Here is a 19,260-nt window from a genome sequence, read left to right as displayed (position 1 = left end):
TTGATATTTGGATACCTTCTTGTGCAGCAAACCACTTGAAAGCTTAATTGGAGGCAGCTTGTGAAGCTAAAATTACTGGCTTTAAATTTTTCTGATTGGTAGATTTTCTATTAACATTTTGCTTAATTCCCCATTAGGCAGTTTGCTTTTATAGGGTTTGCAAGCTTAATAACAATTGAGGTTTTCCAGCTTGACCTTTATGTCTTAGAAACTTACCTCTCATTATATAGGTATTACTTACCTTCAGCAAAGGGGCATTTTCTCTAGAAGTGCCTATGTGTGATTTATTACTACCCTTTGCCATGCCTTGATCACAAAAACAGGACAACAGTGGAAATATGCCTTAGGTTTGGTGAAGCCTTTCCTCACTGTTGTACAATGGCAGTGGGTTTAACATGTGGAGGTGTAGGCATGCCACTATGCTTACACAAGCAGTGTAATGAAATCTTTGAATTTAAAACTCTGGAAATAACTAGTTGTGACCTAAGAAGCTTGTTGCAGAAACTTTCCTATGGGGTGCCTGGTTGCAATATGTGATATAAGCCTCACTAGAAGTAGCTGAAATGCTCATATATGAACTTGAGAAACTTCAGATTAAAGCTACTTCATGCAAAAGTTATGGGATGGATACAAAGATGAGTTTCATTCCCAAAATGGAATTGCTGCAGCCCCAGGTGCCTCATTGCATGCAGTTTCAGAAATCTTTGACTCTCAGGTGTGGGTTGGAGGGGCACAGTGAGGAAAGGAAGCTAGGAAACCCCCACTGCAAAAATAGAGGCCTGCTTCTGCTTTTCTGGAGCCAAACCAGTTCTCAGCATTTAGTGGCATTATCTTATGTTCCAATCAACTTTTTTGTGACATTGGGAGAATAAAATATAGGTATTTTTAGAAGTACCTGTTGCTAAGAGTCTACATAGTTATTCTCTTGCCATTCCAATTCAGCTGCTAACATGACATTAACTATATTTGTAAGAGTATAAATTGAAACTGCTTTAATATTTATTCTCACTTATACTACAACAGAATTCTTAATTTTGTGGGTCTCTCCAATGACTTCTGCCCTGTCATTTTGATAAAAACTGTTTTGTGACAGCTGTGCAGCATCATAATGTTTGGTCACAAAGAAGCTGTAGATTTTAAATCACAGGATGTGAGCTAGTCTAAATGTAGGTTCAGGCATATCTGGAATAAGACTTACATTAGTCTTGGTAGTTTACCAAATTACACATTTTGATTTACAGGATCTCATAAACCTGCTTATGCCTACAGATTGATTACATCTGTTCTTAAATGTGCAAGTTAACTGTGAAAGTTGCTGTGGTATTAAGGGTAAAGATCTTGCTCAAATACTGAAGCTTTTGCAAGAAAGACTGTCAGTTCCATAGCTCCCTAAGCAATGCAAGATAGTTGTGTAGCAATGAGCATTCGAGCTGGCTTATTGCAGATAGAAATTAGCTAATCAACAGTAGGTCAAATTCTACGTCATCTGCAGCTAGAGAGACTTCTGAATTTAAATATGACTTAAAGATAGTTTCTCAATTTGTGGCTTGAGGATTGGTACCCACCTTTGTAAAACAGCTATGAACTTCATGTTTTATGAAGACAATTGGTGCACTTTAAAAGAAGAGTGAGAGTTTTGATGCAGCTGCTTATGTGTTAGAGTTGTGGTTTTAAAAGGATTGATCCTTACAGATCTAAACCTGGAAAGGAAACACATAAGAAAAACATCTGGGATATGTTTTTAAGTTATGTCATTACCCTTTCTTGCTGTTTTCTGTGTACTATCTGAGTCTAAAAACCTCCAAACACTTTGCATTTGTAAAGTAGCTTGTGTTTTGATCCAATGATAAATTAAAATATCAAAATTTTGTTTTATAAGGGAGGTATGAGAAATCTGGTTTTGCCTTCAATCACTGGTTATGGAAGAAGTAGTAAGTGTGCTACTCTTTGATGGGTTTTTTTTGGTATCAAACTTTATTTCATTAAAAATTTTCAGTATCATTGTCTAAAAAATCACTGTTGCATATACAACTGTGAACTAAAACTGCCACTTTTTACAGACTTGAATTAGGTTTATCTGAAGAACGTCTAGGAAATGCTATGGAGAGGAAAAACCACTTCAACTGAGAAAGTTAATTTTTTAATGAAATTCACTCAACTTGTACCTTATCCTTTAGCATTTTGTATTTAAATGGCTGTATTTATTTGTCTGACAATTTATATATATATATATATATATATGTGCCATAATTGTACAGATAGCATGTTTTATGGGTATGGTTTCTAAATGGAAAATAACTTAATGTTTATATTCAATAAAGCTACAGATGCATAATATAATGTCCTTATACTGATTTGCCATTGCAAAATGACTTGATGAGTGTTTCAATGGAGGCCTCTATCCCAAGCACATGCAGAAGACTTCTGAAGCAGTGTGGAGCATCTAATGCGAACTTGTTGGCTTTCTCAACTGTAAAAGGAGAAAAAAGAAGGAATTCAACTGGATTAACTTCTGATAGAAATTGTATAGCAATACAAATAAATAGTATAGCAGTACAAATAAATAGTACAGTGGTCCCTTCTTTTACGTGGGGGATCCATTCCGGACCCCCCCCCCCACATAAAAGAAATTGTGCATATGCTTGAGCCCCATTAGACGTAATGGGGCTCATGCTCATGGGTCACGTGGGTGCATGTGCCATTGTTCCTTCCAGCACACATGCCGCTTCTTCCGACACTGCTTTCAGCATATGCGTATGACGTGGGCGCACTGTATAGCAGTCTCAGATTTCTGCTGGTAACAATGTCTCTTAGTAGGATTTCGAAGTTTTGGATATTCAGGGATGGTTGGCATCCTTATGCCATTGCAACTCATTTTTATGGGTGTTATTGAGGTTGGAACAAAACCAAATTTCCTCCAAAACTCACCTTGTAAGCAGCAGATTTTCCATGTTAGAGAGGTGAGGGGCAACACATCCAGGTATTTCCTGTAGCCCTGTAGCTGGACACACTGCAAGGATGTCATCTGCGTGCAAAGACTCCAAGAGGTCTGCAGGTGTTTCTCCCAGTGTGTCCAGCTACAGGAAGACATCCCTCTGCTCATCTGCACACTGTTCAACAACACAGCCATGTTGGGGCCTGCATGGCTTACAAGGTGAGTTTGCAGCATTGGGACACATGCTATGGAGATGTAAGTACATGGTATAAGTACATCTCCCAGTGCAGGGTCTCAGCTGGTATGTTCAACAGCAAACTGTTTCCAACTCTGCCATTAAGGCAAATGAGCATTTACTGTTTACAAATATGGATCTCAGGTCCAGTATAGACAGGCCAAAATAAAGCTGCTTTGGGTCACTTTAGAGGTATGCTGTTTAAATGACGCATGTGTGCCAAGGACTGGAGTGCAGCTTTGGCACAGCTTCTGGCCTCTTTAAGATGCATATGTCATTTAAGCAACATACCTCCAAAGTGACCTGAAGCAGCTTTGGCCTGTCTGTGGGCCCACAGAATCACACTGTGCAGCTATACTATGCACCACACAGGAATGCTGTTCATATTCTTGTGTGGTGCATAGTACTGAGGTGCTCCAGTATATTTAAAACTATCTTGTAATTGAGAGAAGGGCGAGACATTCCTATCTCTTGTAAAAGTGATACCATTTCTCAGTGTTAGTTTAAAAAACCAATTATTTCTGAAATAAGGGGCATTAAATACCTAATTATGTGAGTCAGTACAGTTGTTAGTTGCAGGCTGCCAATATTGTTTAAGTAGAGAGGAAGAATCTACACATTACATACAAAAATGTTCTATAAGTTTGGTTAACCTAAAAGCCTTGGAAAGAAATATAAAATACAATGAAAATATCTGCATGAGGTGATAGGCCATAGTGTGGCTTGTTGAAACCTGACTTATCCAGCTGTGCACATGTGGCATCACCAACAGCAATTATTTGTTAACCACCTGCTAACCACATTTGGTATCCAAGTTTTGTTTTTGGCTTGCTCAATCTATGATTGATCATGTGTGAACCAGCCACTGTGACATGAATTGCTTTTTCGTCCAGCCAGCTCTTAGCAACAGGGTTCTGTAGCAAAAGTAGTCAGAAATTAAAACTGCTTGGTAGTCTTCTTGGTAGCCTCTTGCTAATACTTTGTCTGCAGTCACTGTCCTACTTAAGTTTGCCGGGTAAAAAGAACCACACTCTAGGTGGGATCCTGCATTGGGAGAAGTAGCTACAGAATCCATAGGTATATATTACTCCCCACCAAAAAACCTCTATCATTTAAGCAGTGCAGCCTCGCCCTCCCCCAGCTTGTCCATTTTAATCTTCCTGGAGGGGAGGAGGATGAGCAGAGATGTGTCTGACCTTCCTGTAGCTGAATGAGACATAACAGGCATCCTTACAGATGTCTGTCATAGTGTGGACAGCTGCAGGAAAAGATGAATGTTGGGTAAGGAGGTATTTTAAACAGCTATGGGGGGTGGTGGTTTGGATGGAGCACCAAGTGCTACTTCTTCCCCATCCAAAAAGAGATGTGTGTGTGAACCACATGCGTATGACTAACAGGATGCTGCCCAATGTCCCCTGACTTTCCTTGTCCATATGGCACCATTACCATATACCTTGGCCAACCTGCAAAAGCCAGGCTGTGTGGTTAATGCTACAAAGAAAGGCCCCCTTTTGGTTAGGGTGAGGTTTTTTTTTGGGGGGGGGGAGACTATGGTACAGGAGTACTGTAGTTGACAAGTGCCTGAGGTATTTCACCATAATATATAGCTAATGGCTAGGGTAGTTATATTAAGAAGATGGGCACTCTATCTCTTTCCCTGTCTACTACTACTGTGCAGTAAAGACAGATGAGAGGATCTGGTAGGTGGAAAATTTATATAATTTCTTAAAGAAGTTTCACTTAATGGAAAAAGACCATGATTGAAGAAAATATTCTTAAGTAAGCAAAAGGATCAAAAGGTTTGCAAAAGCTAATTTTGTTGTGGCTAGGCAGGTTCAGCTTTATTTTCCAAGGCATATGTGCCAGGAGAGAGCTGAAGAAGTCTCTGTGCTCTGCTTAGTCCCACGGGAGGTTAGTTAGTGGTGGACTGAGTTTGTGCCAGTAGTACAGTACTGCACAGGCTGAACACATGGATGGGAAAGAAGCTAGAAATGTGGAAGACAAGTCAGGGTTAGTGTGGTCATCTGGACTCTGTAGCATATAAAACAAACCATAATTAACATCAACTATGGCTTATTGTGTTTATGAATGTACCCAATATATAAGCATACCTGACACTGGTATTTTGTGAAGGAGATCCAAAACTGGTGTAACATTTCCTCCTTCATCCACACGTATCTTCCACACAATCATTAATTCAAGGCTATAAAAGACAAAAAATATACGACAAAGAGCTAATGCAGCATTCTGGCAAGTGACATGAGGTTGGACACACCAACGAGTGTAACCTGTACTTTATCTTAGTACTACTAAATCACTACACAGTCCTCTAAAACATGTGCACTTCATAGCTGCCCTGAATGCCTTTGTAGAAGGAGGGCAAACCATTTGAAAAAACTGTCTTGGATCTTGTGTTCTGATATGCAGAAATTAAAAGGGTTAAACCCTTTAAAAAAAAACTAACAATGATCTCTGACAGACTAACTGAACAGACTATTATATCAACTGTAGTTCACCTAAGGATAAGGCTTTGTAAGCAACTGGAACAGGCAACATGTTGACAAGTTTCTGACTAACTGAAAAGAAGAGACAGCTATTCAATGAGAGTACCAACCATCCAACCTTCTGGCATGAAAAAACTACCTTAACCAACTGGCCATATTCTGCTCTATTATTTCTTGAGGAAAATCGTTCTCTGAAGACAATGCCTCTGAAGAGATCCAAGGTAAAAAGAAAATACAGTATCTGTTCTGAACTGTAGAGCTTCTGCATAATGACTTTGGCAAAGAAGAAACTAGGGCTGTGCTCTACCCAAGAGGACCTGGATTTGACAAACTGAATTAGATCAAGAAAACACATTTGTTGTGGACAGTAAAGCCTCCTTCCCTAACCCCTGGGAAATTTACTCTTCTCAGGGGACTTACATCATTTATTTATTTAAAAGACTTTTGTATCACCAGTTTTGCCTGCAGTGTGGCTCACAAAAATGAGTCACCAGTCCTTGCCTACACATATTACTGTAATCAAGAGAAGAGAGATTTTTCAGCATGTGCAGATATTATTATTATTATTATTATTATTATTATTAACCTTTATTTATATATCAATATACACCATAAAACTGTTTTACCCAGGAAGCTGAGTGTTTCTTAGGAGCATGTAGTCGCCAGACAATCCTTCAGGAAGCACAACTACTTCAGGATACTTGTTCTGTCAAAAAGAAAAACAATGCTTTTGACCTGTCTCCAAAATAAGATATATCAGATTAAATAAATATATGTTGATATACCAAAATACTATCAGATAGAGAATTAAGCTGCACCCTTTAGATCCCATGGCACTGTAGTGCTCAAAGAACATAAAAGTACGGTCCTCGTCTATTTTATTGTCCCTTTATAGTCTTACTCGGGGTGTTTCAAAGTGATTCACAGGACCAAAGTTATCATTTTCTGACACAACAGCTGTACTGTTTCTTGGATTCTGCTCAGATAAAGTTGGCTAACAGGCAACAAATAAATGGGTCCTAGAGCAGATCAGAACTCTCCCTGGAAGCCAGGATGACTAAATTGAGGTGTCATACTTTGGCCACATCATGAGAAAGCATGACTCATTTGAAAAGTCAGTAATGTTGGGGAATACCGTTAGAGGGCAGTAAAAAGAGAGGAAGACCACAAGCCAGATGGACAGACTCAAGCAGGGAGACCATGGGCCTGAGCCTACACAACCTGAGCTGAAAGATAGAGGGTAGGGAAGCTTGAAAACATTTCATTCACAGGGCCACCATGAGTTGAGATCTACTTGAAAGTAGCAAACCACAATAACAACAGGCATTAACAGTGGACACACAGGTTCAGATTTGCTCTTTTGCATTGGTGAAATCCTACATCATGTGAGTGGAGCATAACATTCTGCCTGCAAAGTTCCCCATCCCTCCCACAGAACAACAACAACATAATCAATTCTGCTTTTTCCCCCATCCCTGGGTCTCAAGGTGACTTATAAAGTTAAATAAATTAAAATTCTACATCATTAACACACAGGAAGGTTAAATCAGAAATAAGCTATAAATAGAATGGAAAGGTATTTAAAAACATGCCCACTAAGAGCAACAAAAATTTACAATGCAGCAGTTTCCCCCCATCAGCAACACTAGTGGGATGGGAGAAGGGCCTTTCCAGAAGATCTCAAGACACAGGTGGGCTCATATGAGAGTAAGCAGTCCTCCAGAGAATGAGAGCCTTTATAGCTTTATCCAGTAAGTGGAGCTCCTATAACAAGGCATTTATATACTTCCTATAGTCTTATAAATTTCCCAGAATATAGCTTTCAAGTGCCCGAGGGTACTTCCACAGGGATTTATGGGCCAGAGATGGTGGGAGGGTCTTTGGCAGTTTGGATGTAGTTCTGATGTTGTTCTTCTGTTCCACTAGTCACTCTCTGGAGAGAGTTCATTTCTGGTACAATTCAAAGTGCTGTTTAAGATTTATAAAGCCTGCCTGGTTTTTAAGGGCCCTGGGGAAAGGCTTTGCTCAGTCCCACCATGATCCCAGATCAGTCTGGTAAAGACACACAATAGGACCTTTTTAGTGGCTTCCCCCAAGCTGCAAAGTCCCCTCCCATAGGAGGCCAGGTTGGCCCCCTTGCTCTGCTCTCCTTCTGCCAACGAGAACATACCTTTTTATTTAGATAAGCTTTTTGCAAAGAACTAGTTATTGCAATTTGTGTGGTGTACTTCCATTCTCACTGTTCTGTTTTAAACCCTTTTAAAAAAATTTTGTTGGAAAATCCCACTCAACAATTCCCAGCCAGCCCTCTTTACAGTGTCTCTAAAGCCTTCCCCATTTGCTCCATCACCCAGTGGTGCTGCATGGTGAGCACTGAACAGTGGGCCCTTGGTATCTCCTGGGGATTAGTTCCAGGATCCCCCTTGGACTGAGGCTTCTGGGAGCTGAAGTCCAAAATCTCTTAAAGGGCACAGTTTGGGGACCACTGTTCTAGCTGCATTGGCAATCACATCAAAAACTCCTCCTTCTCTTTCTCTCTCCTTCTTCCCTCAAGATGGTGAGGGCCAGCTCTGCTGAACTGCCCTCTATTGTCTTCCCTTCACTGGCTCTCCCTCCCTTTCCGTATTCAGTATAAGCTCCTGTTGTTTTTAAAGCCCTCCATGGGGTGGCCCCTCCTTATTTATCAGACCTTCTTTCTCCTCACCTTCCCGCTTGGGCCCTCCGTTCTAGTAGTCAAGGTCTGCTGTCCTAGCCTAGGATTTTCACTGCCCCGTTCCGGATTCGTCTCTTCTCAATTGCTGCCCCTCACTCCTGGAACCTCCTTCCCCCACAAACATGGGTCATCACTTTGTTATCCCGTTTCAAAACTGAGTTGAAGACTATACTGTTCAGGGAAGCATTCCCAGGCATCGTGTGATTGTTATTTGATGCTTGATATTTTATACTTGATGTTTTTAATTTGTTGCATGCTTCTTTTATTGACTCCTATCATCTATTATTATGTATTATTTTATATGTATATTGTTCTCATTTTGTAGAATGTACACCATAGGCAGGTATCTTTTTGTCTATTTTATTGATTGTATGTACAGCGCTGTGTAAATCTATAGTGCTACATAAATAAAGTATAATAATAATAATAATAATACTTGAAAGTCTCCTTTAGGTAGCCAGGGTTTAGGCAAATGCAAATGTTTTGCATGTACATTTCAGTGTACAGTGGGTCCTTGCCTTATGCGGGTGATCCATTCCAGACCCTCCACGTGTAAGACAAAAAGCACATATGCTCGAGCCCCATTGGATATAATGGGACCTGTGCTTGCATTGTGGTCGTGCGGCATTCTCCCGTTTGCTGCGCCTATAGCGAGCCTGTAATTGTAAAGTTCTTTAGGTAAGTAACTTAGCTAAAGATAAAGGTTTTCCCTTGAGAATATTGACTTCTTGCATCTGACTGTAGGGGATGGTGCTCATCTCCGTTACTAAGTCAAAGAGCCAGTGTTGTCCAAGACAACTCTGTGGTCATGTAGTCCGCATGCCTGCATAGAATACTGTTACCTTCCCACCAAAGTAGTACCTATTTCTCTACTTGCCCTTTTACATGCTTTCAAACTGCTAAGTTGGCAGAAGCTGGGACTACTGATGGGAACTCACTCTGTCACATGGTGCCTGGGTCTCGAAGTGCCAACCTGCCGATCTTGCAATCGTCAGAAGCAGTACTTAACCACTGAGCCACCGTGTCCCTTGCATACTGCTTATTTGCTTTATTTTCCCAAAACTAGTCCCAGAGAGGGAAAGAGGTTCCACGTTTTCACTTGTGAAGTCTGCTAACAGAGACTGAGCCTTAACTGAGTCAGTCTGCATCTTTCCCATGCAATGGTCTAACGCCATGGGAATCTACCCCATATCCAACAGTTTTACATTGGTGCTATTTTTAAAGAACAGTTTATTTAATTATTTTAAAACTTTTACATTATAATCACAGTGTTTTAGTTGTGTTTTGTTTTAATGTATGCTGTGAATCACCTTGGGTCCCATGGGGGAGAAAAGAGGCATTAGAATAAAATAAAATGACAGACAAGGGAAGAGGAATATGAATCCACATTCAGTGCAAAAACTTTAAGTACAACAGAAAGCCCTTCAATGTTTGTTTTTGGCTCCAAGTTAATAGCAAATTTTATCTTTTTTATATTATGTGTGAAGAAGAGGAAGCAAATCTCTCCGAAGGGAAGTATTTAAAATAAAATATGTCAGAAGTTGCCAGATCCAACTTCTTGAATATGCCCTTGCTATGCCATTGCCATGGAAATGGACTATAACATTATCCTAGAATTTAAACTGGTGGTTATTGTAATTTTGGAGTCTATAAGGAATGCTATGCTTTCCCACAAATCTAAAATCGATAAGTCTGCAAGAGTCATAAACCTCAGTTCCCAACTATCAATGCACGTTGCCTAAAAATTGGCCCTTTGCTCTTTGTAATTGGATCACCAGGCCTGGAGAGGACATCTAATTTCATCAATAAGCACACATGCATGCACACACACGCATGTAATTATTATACTACTGTTTAGTACTGCTTGGCTCTAAGTCCTGAAGCGAAACAGAAGGAAATAAAAAGAACGCAAGTCAATAACAACTGTTACCGTTTTTCACCTGAGATTAAACTCTGACCATACAAACAAGAGTCTTGGGGAATTTGGCACATCCAGGAATATGTTTGGTTCAAACTGAAGATCGGGATAGGTAAGGAACTGAAAGCATGTAGCCAAGCAGCAAACAAAGAGGAGACAAGCTCCACGTGCTCTAAGATGGTCAACTGTTTATTCAGTATTTAAAAAGCTTTTTAAAAAACATCTTAGAACATGTGGACCTTGTCTCTTTGTTTGCCAATGAAGATCCTCAAACAAGTATTATCTAATATTTATGAATGTGAAACAATTATCCATATAGATTTATTTATTTATTTATTTATCCTGCCTCTCCCTGTGGATCGAGGCAGGATTACACATACAAAATGCACTCAGCAAAATACAACAACAATAATAATTCATATACATTTAAAAACTAACTCTATCACAATACAAAATTTAACAATATTGGCTTGAATCCTGTATTGGCTTGAATCCTGTATCAGCTACTTAGCTGGGGGAGAGGAAGAATTACAATAAGTTGAATAAATTCAATAAATACATTACAGCAGTGGCAATAGTGTCAAAATCATGACTAAGTAGTGATAATTATTACAGAACAGTTACCTACATTTACTAATCCAGAACTGTTCCACATTCACAATTGTTACTTAGCTATCATTTTGACATTATTGCCACAACTGTAACTCCCCCCTCAACTTGCTTTACTGGGCATCAGCTACATGCGGAGACCAAGGGCCATTCTACTAGTGGTCGGAGCATGGGTGAATGATAGTTCTGTTAGGTTACAGGGAGATGGGCCAGGAGAAGTTATTTAGTTAAATACACTTAACTAAGAGGCTGATTCAACATTTCAGCCATGCATTCTTTGCAGGGTGAACCCATGTGTTTTGCATTTAGCTGGTTTACAAAATAAGAAAACTTATAAAGTATGAAAATAGCTTAGCTTAAATCATTGTACTCATATCAAAGCAGGGAAAGGTGAAAACGTCGTGAGGGTGTTTTCTTTGAAATGCACAGGAGACAAATTATTTTGCAGGAATCCAGCTACATCTGGAGTACAGAAATGGCTACCACATGGCCCTTTGTATTTTTGTGGCTTGGAGATGCAATACAAATGAAGAATATGGTAAGAATATGAGAAATCCAGTGCAGTATAGTGCAGTGCCTCTCAGGCTATCTGATGTGGGAGGCTGGCAATTATTTTTTCTAGTGTGCCAGAGACTGGCACTAAATTTGTGCCCACTAGGTACAATTGTTTCTTTCTTTCCAGGAAACTTCCCAGGGACTGACAGCCAATGATCTAGAAACCAGCACAGTCCAAGGAGCACTACTTCGAGTAACACTGGTGTATTGGTTTGAGGGTCGGACTAGGACTCCAGGAACTGTTGTTGTGTGTCTTTATGTCATTTCCAACTTATGGCGATCCTAAAGTGAACTTATCATGAGGTTTTCCCAAGTTTTGTCAGAAGGGGTTTGCCACTGCCATCCCTCTGAAGCCGAGAGTGTGACTTGCCCAAGGCCGCCCAATGGATTTATATAGCTGTGCCCGGATTTGGTCCCTGGTCTCCAGAGTCATAATCCAATGCTCAAACTATAGCCATGAAAAACCACTGGGTGACCTTGAGTTAAATGCACTTTCAACCTTACAGCAAGGCAAGAAAACTCTGTAATAGGATTGCCATAACTCAGAATTTACTTGAAGGCATGTAACAGCACAACACAAATCATAAGTCTGATGCCTTGATCTCACTGTAACCCACCTTGAATCCCATTGTGGGAGAAAGGCGGGATATAAATCCTTGAAATAAATAAATAAATAAAGAGGTAGGCATGCACTGTATTTATTTCTTGAGTTTTCTCTTCAGCAGGGTCTTCTTTGCAATCTCACCAGACAGATACTGAAGGGGGCTTGGGGTGTCTGGAGGGAGAGTTGCATCTTAGTGAGAAACAGCTCCTGTTACGTGGGCTGTTTTTCCTTAGTTTGTATTGGAATACATTTCTCAGAGGACTCCCTCAAACAAGAAATATAAAACAAACACAGAAGGATTTCCTTAGAGGATTCTGTTCTACATAGAAATAACAGCCACAGACATTGACAATTGTAAAAATATGAATGGAAATCCAATGACTCACTGAGCAACTTTAACTCCACTGGGTAGCAACCAAGTTACTAAAGGAAAGGAAAGGGCAAACAGAGGAGGACAGCCCACAGCCACTCACTGGTTTCTGAGTTTCTTCTCTGGCATCCAAAATATCCTGGAGGCACCAGATCCTGACTACTCTCAAAAGCTAAGCAGGATGAGGCCTGGTTAGTTCTTGGAAAGGAAACTGCCAGGGAATACCAAGTGCTGTAGGCTACTTCAGAGGAAGGTAAAGCGAACCACCACTTGAGTATTCACTGTCTTGTAATTCATTGCCTATCAAATTCATAGAGTCGCTAGAAGCTGGCAGATGACTTGAAGGCACATACTGCTTCCATTCACAGAATAAGCCTCATTCTAGCATAGAGTGATGATTCCACAAAAACCCAAAAGGAGGGAGGAAGCAATGGTATTTTCCTTTGGTTGACAGTTCAGCTGTGGCTCAGTTGTCCACCATCCAATAAACCGTGTATGTGTATATCTGGTGACTTTGGAGCATTTGGGCAAATCCAATAAACTATATCTAACTACACATCAAAATTCATTTTGAGAGCACTGGTTATTTCAGATGCAGTTTGCAGTTTCTATAAGATTTTCAATATTTTCCTAAGACTGAGGAAATGGATTTTTCAATGTAAGACCCCTAATATATTCAAGAGACTTTTCTTCATAGAGACCTAGATATATATTATGGGAATCACAGTTCTCGGGAGTCCTGTTTTTGTTTTTTTAAAATATCATACTGGGATTTCCTGCTGGGGATGGAAAAACTTTCATAATCATGGTGCAAAGCTATCATTCATCTTTGAATATTTTGATACCTTAGGGAGATTTCAAGAAAGATCTTCAGTCCACTTTGGACAGAACAGGAGTGAAGACTTCCAGAAACACAAAACATATGCTTCAGTCTAGCACACAAATAAACCCAGATGCAATGTTAAGCATTTCTCATAATTGCACTACACATCTGAAGCTGAATATCATTGCCAGATATAAGCAATATAGATGCTTTTAAGTTTAGCATAAAAGAGAGAAATCTATTAAGTCCAGTTTATCCCTGTTGCTGCAGATCTAGACCTGAGGAAATCTCTCCACATAGGAGCAGCAATTCTGTAAGGGGGACACTGCAAAAACATAGGTGGGTATACCCACAGTTAGCAAGTTTTTCCTCCTGTGTGTGCATGTTATAACAAATCCAAGAGTGTTCCAAAATTTTCTGGACTTGATTTCTTCAGCAACAATAACTTGTTCTTGATCTTTTGTGCGTGTCCCCAGTTTCTTATGCCCCCTTCAAAAGATCTTAGCACTGGAGCACAGAGGAATATGTGGGCTGGAGCACAAAACAGTCGGTTGAGACTGTGTATTGCTGTGATCCCTCCATTTCTTCCCTTCCCTCTGCAGCCAGTCTGGCATTGAGACACTACTGTTGAGCTATCAACCACTTACTGTTATTTACACTTGTATTAGAGTCTGGCTATTAAATTCCTGGATGCTCCAAGGAACACCTTATCTAAAAATCAATAGTATAAACTTTATTATTTCTGGAAAAAACATTCTGAGAGGATGTGTATTCATTTTTTTCCTTGGACCTAGGAGCATTGGATTAAAAAAAACATCATAGGAAGAATTCAAGGGCAGCAAGGACAGGTTGCTGTGGATAGTTGATGAAAATATTGACCCAGCATGTGGCAGCTGTGAAAAATGGAAATTTCATGTTGGCCATGATTCATGGTACCAGAATCTTCTGGTGGAAGATTCAGGACAGATAAAATGAAGTATTCTTAACATAATAATAGTTAAAACTATAGTGGACCCTTGGTATCTGCTGGGTTTTGGTTCCAGGACACACACACGCACACACACACCCCATGGATAACAAAATCCATGGATGCTCAAGTCTCATTAAATACAGTGGCATAGTATAAGGGTGCCCCTTACATCAAATAGCAAAATCAAGGTTTGCCCTTTGGAATTTATATTTTTGGGGAATATTTTCAAGCCTTGGATGCTTGAAATCGTGGATAAAGAATCAATGGATAAAGAATCAATGGATATGAAGGTCCAACTGTATAGAATTCACTACTGCAGGATATAGCTAGTGTCACCAAAGTGGACAGCACTGAAATTCAACATAAACATGATAAATTCAACAAGGGTAAGATTATCAATGGTCAGAATGGCTATGTGCCACCTACAGTATCACCATGTATCAGTATACTAGGCCTCTGTGTATGAACCTCTGGGAAACATGGATGGGAAGTTGCTGCTGTGCTCAAGTCCTGCTTATGGGTTTCCCAGAAGTATTTTGTTGGCTACTATGTGAGCACAAAGGGGCGAGATAGGTCTTTTGTCTGACCCAGCATAGCTCTTATATTTGTAAAGCAAGGCTGATGGTTGGAGTGGAGACTTGAGTTGAATCACTCAAAGGAGAATGAAGGAAGCCACAGGTTGTTCTGTTACCCTAAAACGAAGCCTTGGTGATTAGATTACAATCCTTACAGATTTTATATAAAATTAGCCCATTCCTTTTATATAGTTTGACAGGTGGTGATGCAAATGACCATGTGGTAACCTATCAAGGTATCCATGTACCCATTTAGTTAGCCACCTGTATGCACTGCGTTGAAAAGCAGAACCCAGTTTCTTGGCAGGACAAATCAGATGACTGGCTTATCAACTGGTTACATGTACAGCATACTAAATGGTCACTTGGTAAACAGTGACCTATATTCACTCATGGAGCCCAAGCAGAGCTGCCAGAAGAAGGGAGACACAGAAGAAGCATACAGGCTTCTTTACTTTCCTTCCAAGTAATGAAGATCCTTTTTCTAATCCCTTTTTCTAATCTCTAATCTCCATTCAATTAAAGTATATGCCAAATAAAAGAGAACTGGGAAGCTGTGCTTCACAAACCCCATCACTATGAATTGTACATTATCCAGTGAAAATATGTTTTTCTAGTTGCAGTGCCAATGTTTGTAAAGTTTTGATTCCTTTTTAAAGAAAGGGGGGAAGCCCAGTCAGATTTCTGAGAGCAGAGGAAAGTAGCAAAGAAGAGCAAGGCAATGGCTTCATCCTGCTGCTTGGCTGGCCTAGAAAAAGTGCATGTCTGACACCTTGGAACAGACACCGTATTTGTTACTGGAAAAGCTGAGGAAATGGAATGTTTGGTTGGAGCTACATTCAGCTTCATTTGAAAATGCCTCGTTTTTCCAGGAGCTGGGTATATTGTATCAAGCTGAAAGTTGAAATGGATGTTCCTCAGATTTTAGAAACATTAAGTAATTGCCATGTCTGGGATTGTTTTCAAAACCTCTCAGTAGCAATGAACAGTCAGCCATGATATCTGCCAAAACCAACTTGAAGTGAGTAAGAATATACCAACATTGGTCTGAATTTGCCGCCTAAAACATTTTTCTTTGCTAGCACACCCCCCCCCCCAGATGGATTATATAATATGCCAGTTATCTGCTTTGGAACACAAGTAGTGGACTATCATATCACATTTAATTTTATGGCACATTGTCTTAAACCTTTTCTTTAGAATCCTAATACAGTTTAGAGAATGTGATATGTGCAATTTAGGGATTGCAAACCAGCAAATGAACTATGGAAGGATAAGCAGAATTGCTTCAGTGGAGCAAATGCTGGTATTACAACACCACAGATCACCATACAAAGCAGAGAGAAACAAACAGAATCAACAGGGCTGTTAGAACAGGATTAAAGTTTTCATAAGACAAATGAAGAACAGAGAAAAACCTTATGGCTATAAGCAATGATTAATAATTCTGAGGCCAAATTCAGTCTCCAGAGCTATGCTGCCTACTCCTGACTTCTATGGATAAATGCCTATAGAAATAAAACTTGGTAGCAAGCACAGCCCTTTAGTGTGGATGGGAGAGTTAAGGCTGCATCTGAGTCACCAAGTGTCTTGGGGCCTATACAGATTGGCACTTTGTGCCGGTCTGTGGGCAGATTTAGGGCGCAGCGTCTGCACGCTGGACACTCTAACCCTGCCCCTAGAGTGCCATTTTGGCGCACTAATCCACACGGTGCGCGCCATCATGACGCCCCTCCGGTGCTGCATCCATATGATTCAACAAAATGGCTAAGCCTATCATTTCATCCATCTTTCAAGTAGCAGCAGGTAGGAGAAAAGGAATCAGCACTTGAACCAGGAGACATTTCTACTCCGCTATTTAGTAAAGCAACACCCCCCATATCAGAAATATACGCTACATGCATGAGGTGGGGAATCTGCTTTCAAAAAGTTTTGAAGTAGCTCTCGTTAAGTTACAGTTGTAATGTAGTTATATCTTTATTGTTGGGGGCAAGGCATTAACTGCATGTAACTAGATATTTGTAACAAGTTTTATAACTATTTGCAACTACCTACACTCAAGCTCTATAAATAGATCATCAGAAATTCACAGCATAACCTAGATAGTGATATGAAATGTCAAATGACAATGATAATTCCTACAGTGCTGTGCACTGAAAGAAGTTGGATGCTTCAGATTATGCTCTCTTTCACATAATTTAGCCTTCTGTACTAGGAACATTGCTGTGTTATCATCTGTAGTGCAAAGGCTGCTGCCATAGTCAAAATATTAGTCATAGGAAAAAAAGTCTGAAATGTGACTGTGTAAAGCATGTGCCACAACTTCCTATTTAACATGTCCTGACAACTGGAGCTACTGAATCAGCAGTACAAAGTAGGAAAGAAATGACACTTGCACGGTTTGTGTGTTTTTGTGACTGGAAAAAGTGATGGATTAAGACTTAAACCTCAAGGACTTTTAAATTAAAAACATTTGAACAAAGAATGTAAATTTAAGACTCATGAACCTTGTAGATCAAATGCAATTAACATAGTCAGCAACTTTACATAGAATGGAGTCAAGGATTATTTGGTATATACACATGAAAAATATTAAATGCAGACAGTCTACCACCACCATCAAGATTTTTACAAGCTACAAAAAGGAACCCATGTAGTTACAGACAAATGTTCTTTAATAAAAACCAAGAGGATGGAATCCTAGTGCCAATATTTTTAAAGTCCTGTTTGTTTGGCTTTTAAACACAGTGGCCAGAATCCTGTAAGGGATTTACGTATGTATAAGCACTGTATGCAGTGAATCCCATCCTGATCCCCGCAGTCCTCACCTACCGAGCAGTGGCCACTATGATCAATGAGGGTCTGTTCCTCTGTCACTCAGGAAGTAGCTGGCTGCTCTTTCCACCTATTCCCATGAGTGATCTCTGCTGTGACAAGCAGAAACAGGGGTCCTGTAGCAGTTCCTTCTCCTACCGGAGATCACTTGTGCAAGGAAGGGTGGAAATCTTAGTCAGCTGCTCTCTAATTGTCAGGGGAATGGAACCCCTGGTGTCAATTGTCCCAGAGTCAATTGCAGTGACTGCTACCCAGTCAGTGAGGATTAGATTTTCATGCAATCATAGAGTTGGAAGAGACCACAAGGGCCATCCAGTCCAACACCATTCTGCCATGCAGGAACTCTCTATCAAAGCATACCTGACAGATGACCACCCACCCTCTGTTTAAAGACCTCTAAGGAAGGAGACTCCACTACACTCCATGGTCCCTATGTTGCCGCTAGTAGGAACGTTGTTGTTATTGTGTGCCTTCAGGTCATTTCCGACTGATGGTGACCTGTCATGGGGTTTTCTTGACAAGATTTATTTAGAGGGGGTTTGCCATTGCCATCCTCTGAGGCTGAAAGAGTGTAACTTACCCAAGATCACCCAGTGGGGTTACATGGCCAAGTGAGGATTCGAACCCTGGTCTTCAGAGTCATAGTCCAACACTCAAACCACTACACCATGCTGGCTCTCAGGAGCCACATAGGGATTGTAAATATGTAGCTGTCACAAGTGTGTAATTCTAGGTTATGAATTCATAACTCCTATAGAGGATTCCAGGCAGTGTTGGTTTTGGTTACCCTACTTCACAGCAACAGCAAATAAGCACAGGTCTTTTTCTGGTTTTCAGACAGAAGGTTATTTCTTGGTACCTACTGATACAAATGAGGACTCATTTAAAAAAAGTTAACTGTATGTATTCACAGGGAGGCGCCACTAGACACATTAAAAACTAAACATCATGGCCATAAACAATTAATCATGCATGCATTTAATGGACTGTCCAATATTTAGTGTTCTTATAGTCAGCAATTAGAACCCTGGTGCTTATACTAATATCTGTGTTCCACTGGATTAACAGATTCCATAACAATAGCTGTGTTACTCACTCAGTTGTGCCAAAAGATGATTGGGTAAGAACCATAAATTACTGTGTGCTAAATCACCCTTTGTTTGATAGATATTGAACACAGAAGAGCAAGGTGTGGTGTAAATGCAAGACTGCTCAGTTCTGCTTTTTAAAACAATTACATTACCATTGATCCTATTACTATAAATATCAGTATAACAGGTACAGTAGTTGTAGGAACAGACAAAACGTAAGTTGTATTGTGGAAAGAAGCATTATAGACCCAATGTGAAGCTTTTGAATCTCCTCTGAATTCCAAAATTAGTATAGAATTTGAGAAGCACTGGCCTAAAGCAGGGTCTGGACTTCTGAAGGCTGCTTCTTTTCAATTTCTGAAAAAATATTTTTAGTCCCTCAAATGGCAAATTAGCATTGTGGGATTAATTTTTAAATATAATTTTAGGCTGGCCTTTTTTTGATCACTTTTTGTTCCCAAAAATGCTTGTGGGGAGGTACTGAATTTAGAGGTCCAATTGTACATCCACTCTGATGAAATCG

General features: G+C 40.0%; 1 protein-coding gene across 1 annotated transcript in view; it reads right to left on the bottom strand.

The window, feature by feature from the left end:
* Nucleotides 1-1,955: 1,955 nt before the first annotated feature.
* The window catches only part of LOC121921492 (centromere protein P), a 207,328-nt gene continuing 190,023 nt past the window's right edge, over nt 1,956-19,260 (bottom strand). Inside the window, exons 7-9 of the mRNA XM_042449649.1 lie at nt 6,301-6,380; nt 5,282-5,373; nt 1,956-2,470 (exon numbers count right to left, since the gene is read on the bottom strand). Coding sequence (XP_042305583.1) covers nt 2,346-2,470; nt 5,282-5,373; nt 6,301-6,380 — 297 coding nt within the window. The 3' untranslated portion in view covers nt 1,956-2,345. The remainder of the gene's footprint in view (nt 2,471-5,281; nt 5,374-6,300; nt 6,381-19,260) is intronic.

The sequence above is a fragment of the Sceloporus undulatus genome, chromosome 2 (genome assembly GCF_019175285.1).
Source record: "Sceloporus undulatus isolate JIND9_A2432 ecotype Alabama chromosome 2, SceUnd_v1.1, whole genome shotgun sequence".
NCBI lineage: Eukaryota > Metazoa > Chordata > Lepidosauria > Squamata > Phrynosomatidae > Sceloporus > Sceloporus undulatus.
The sequence above is the reverse complement of the archived record's forward strand: the minus strand, read 5'-3'. Positions and strand labels throughout refer to the sequence as shown.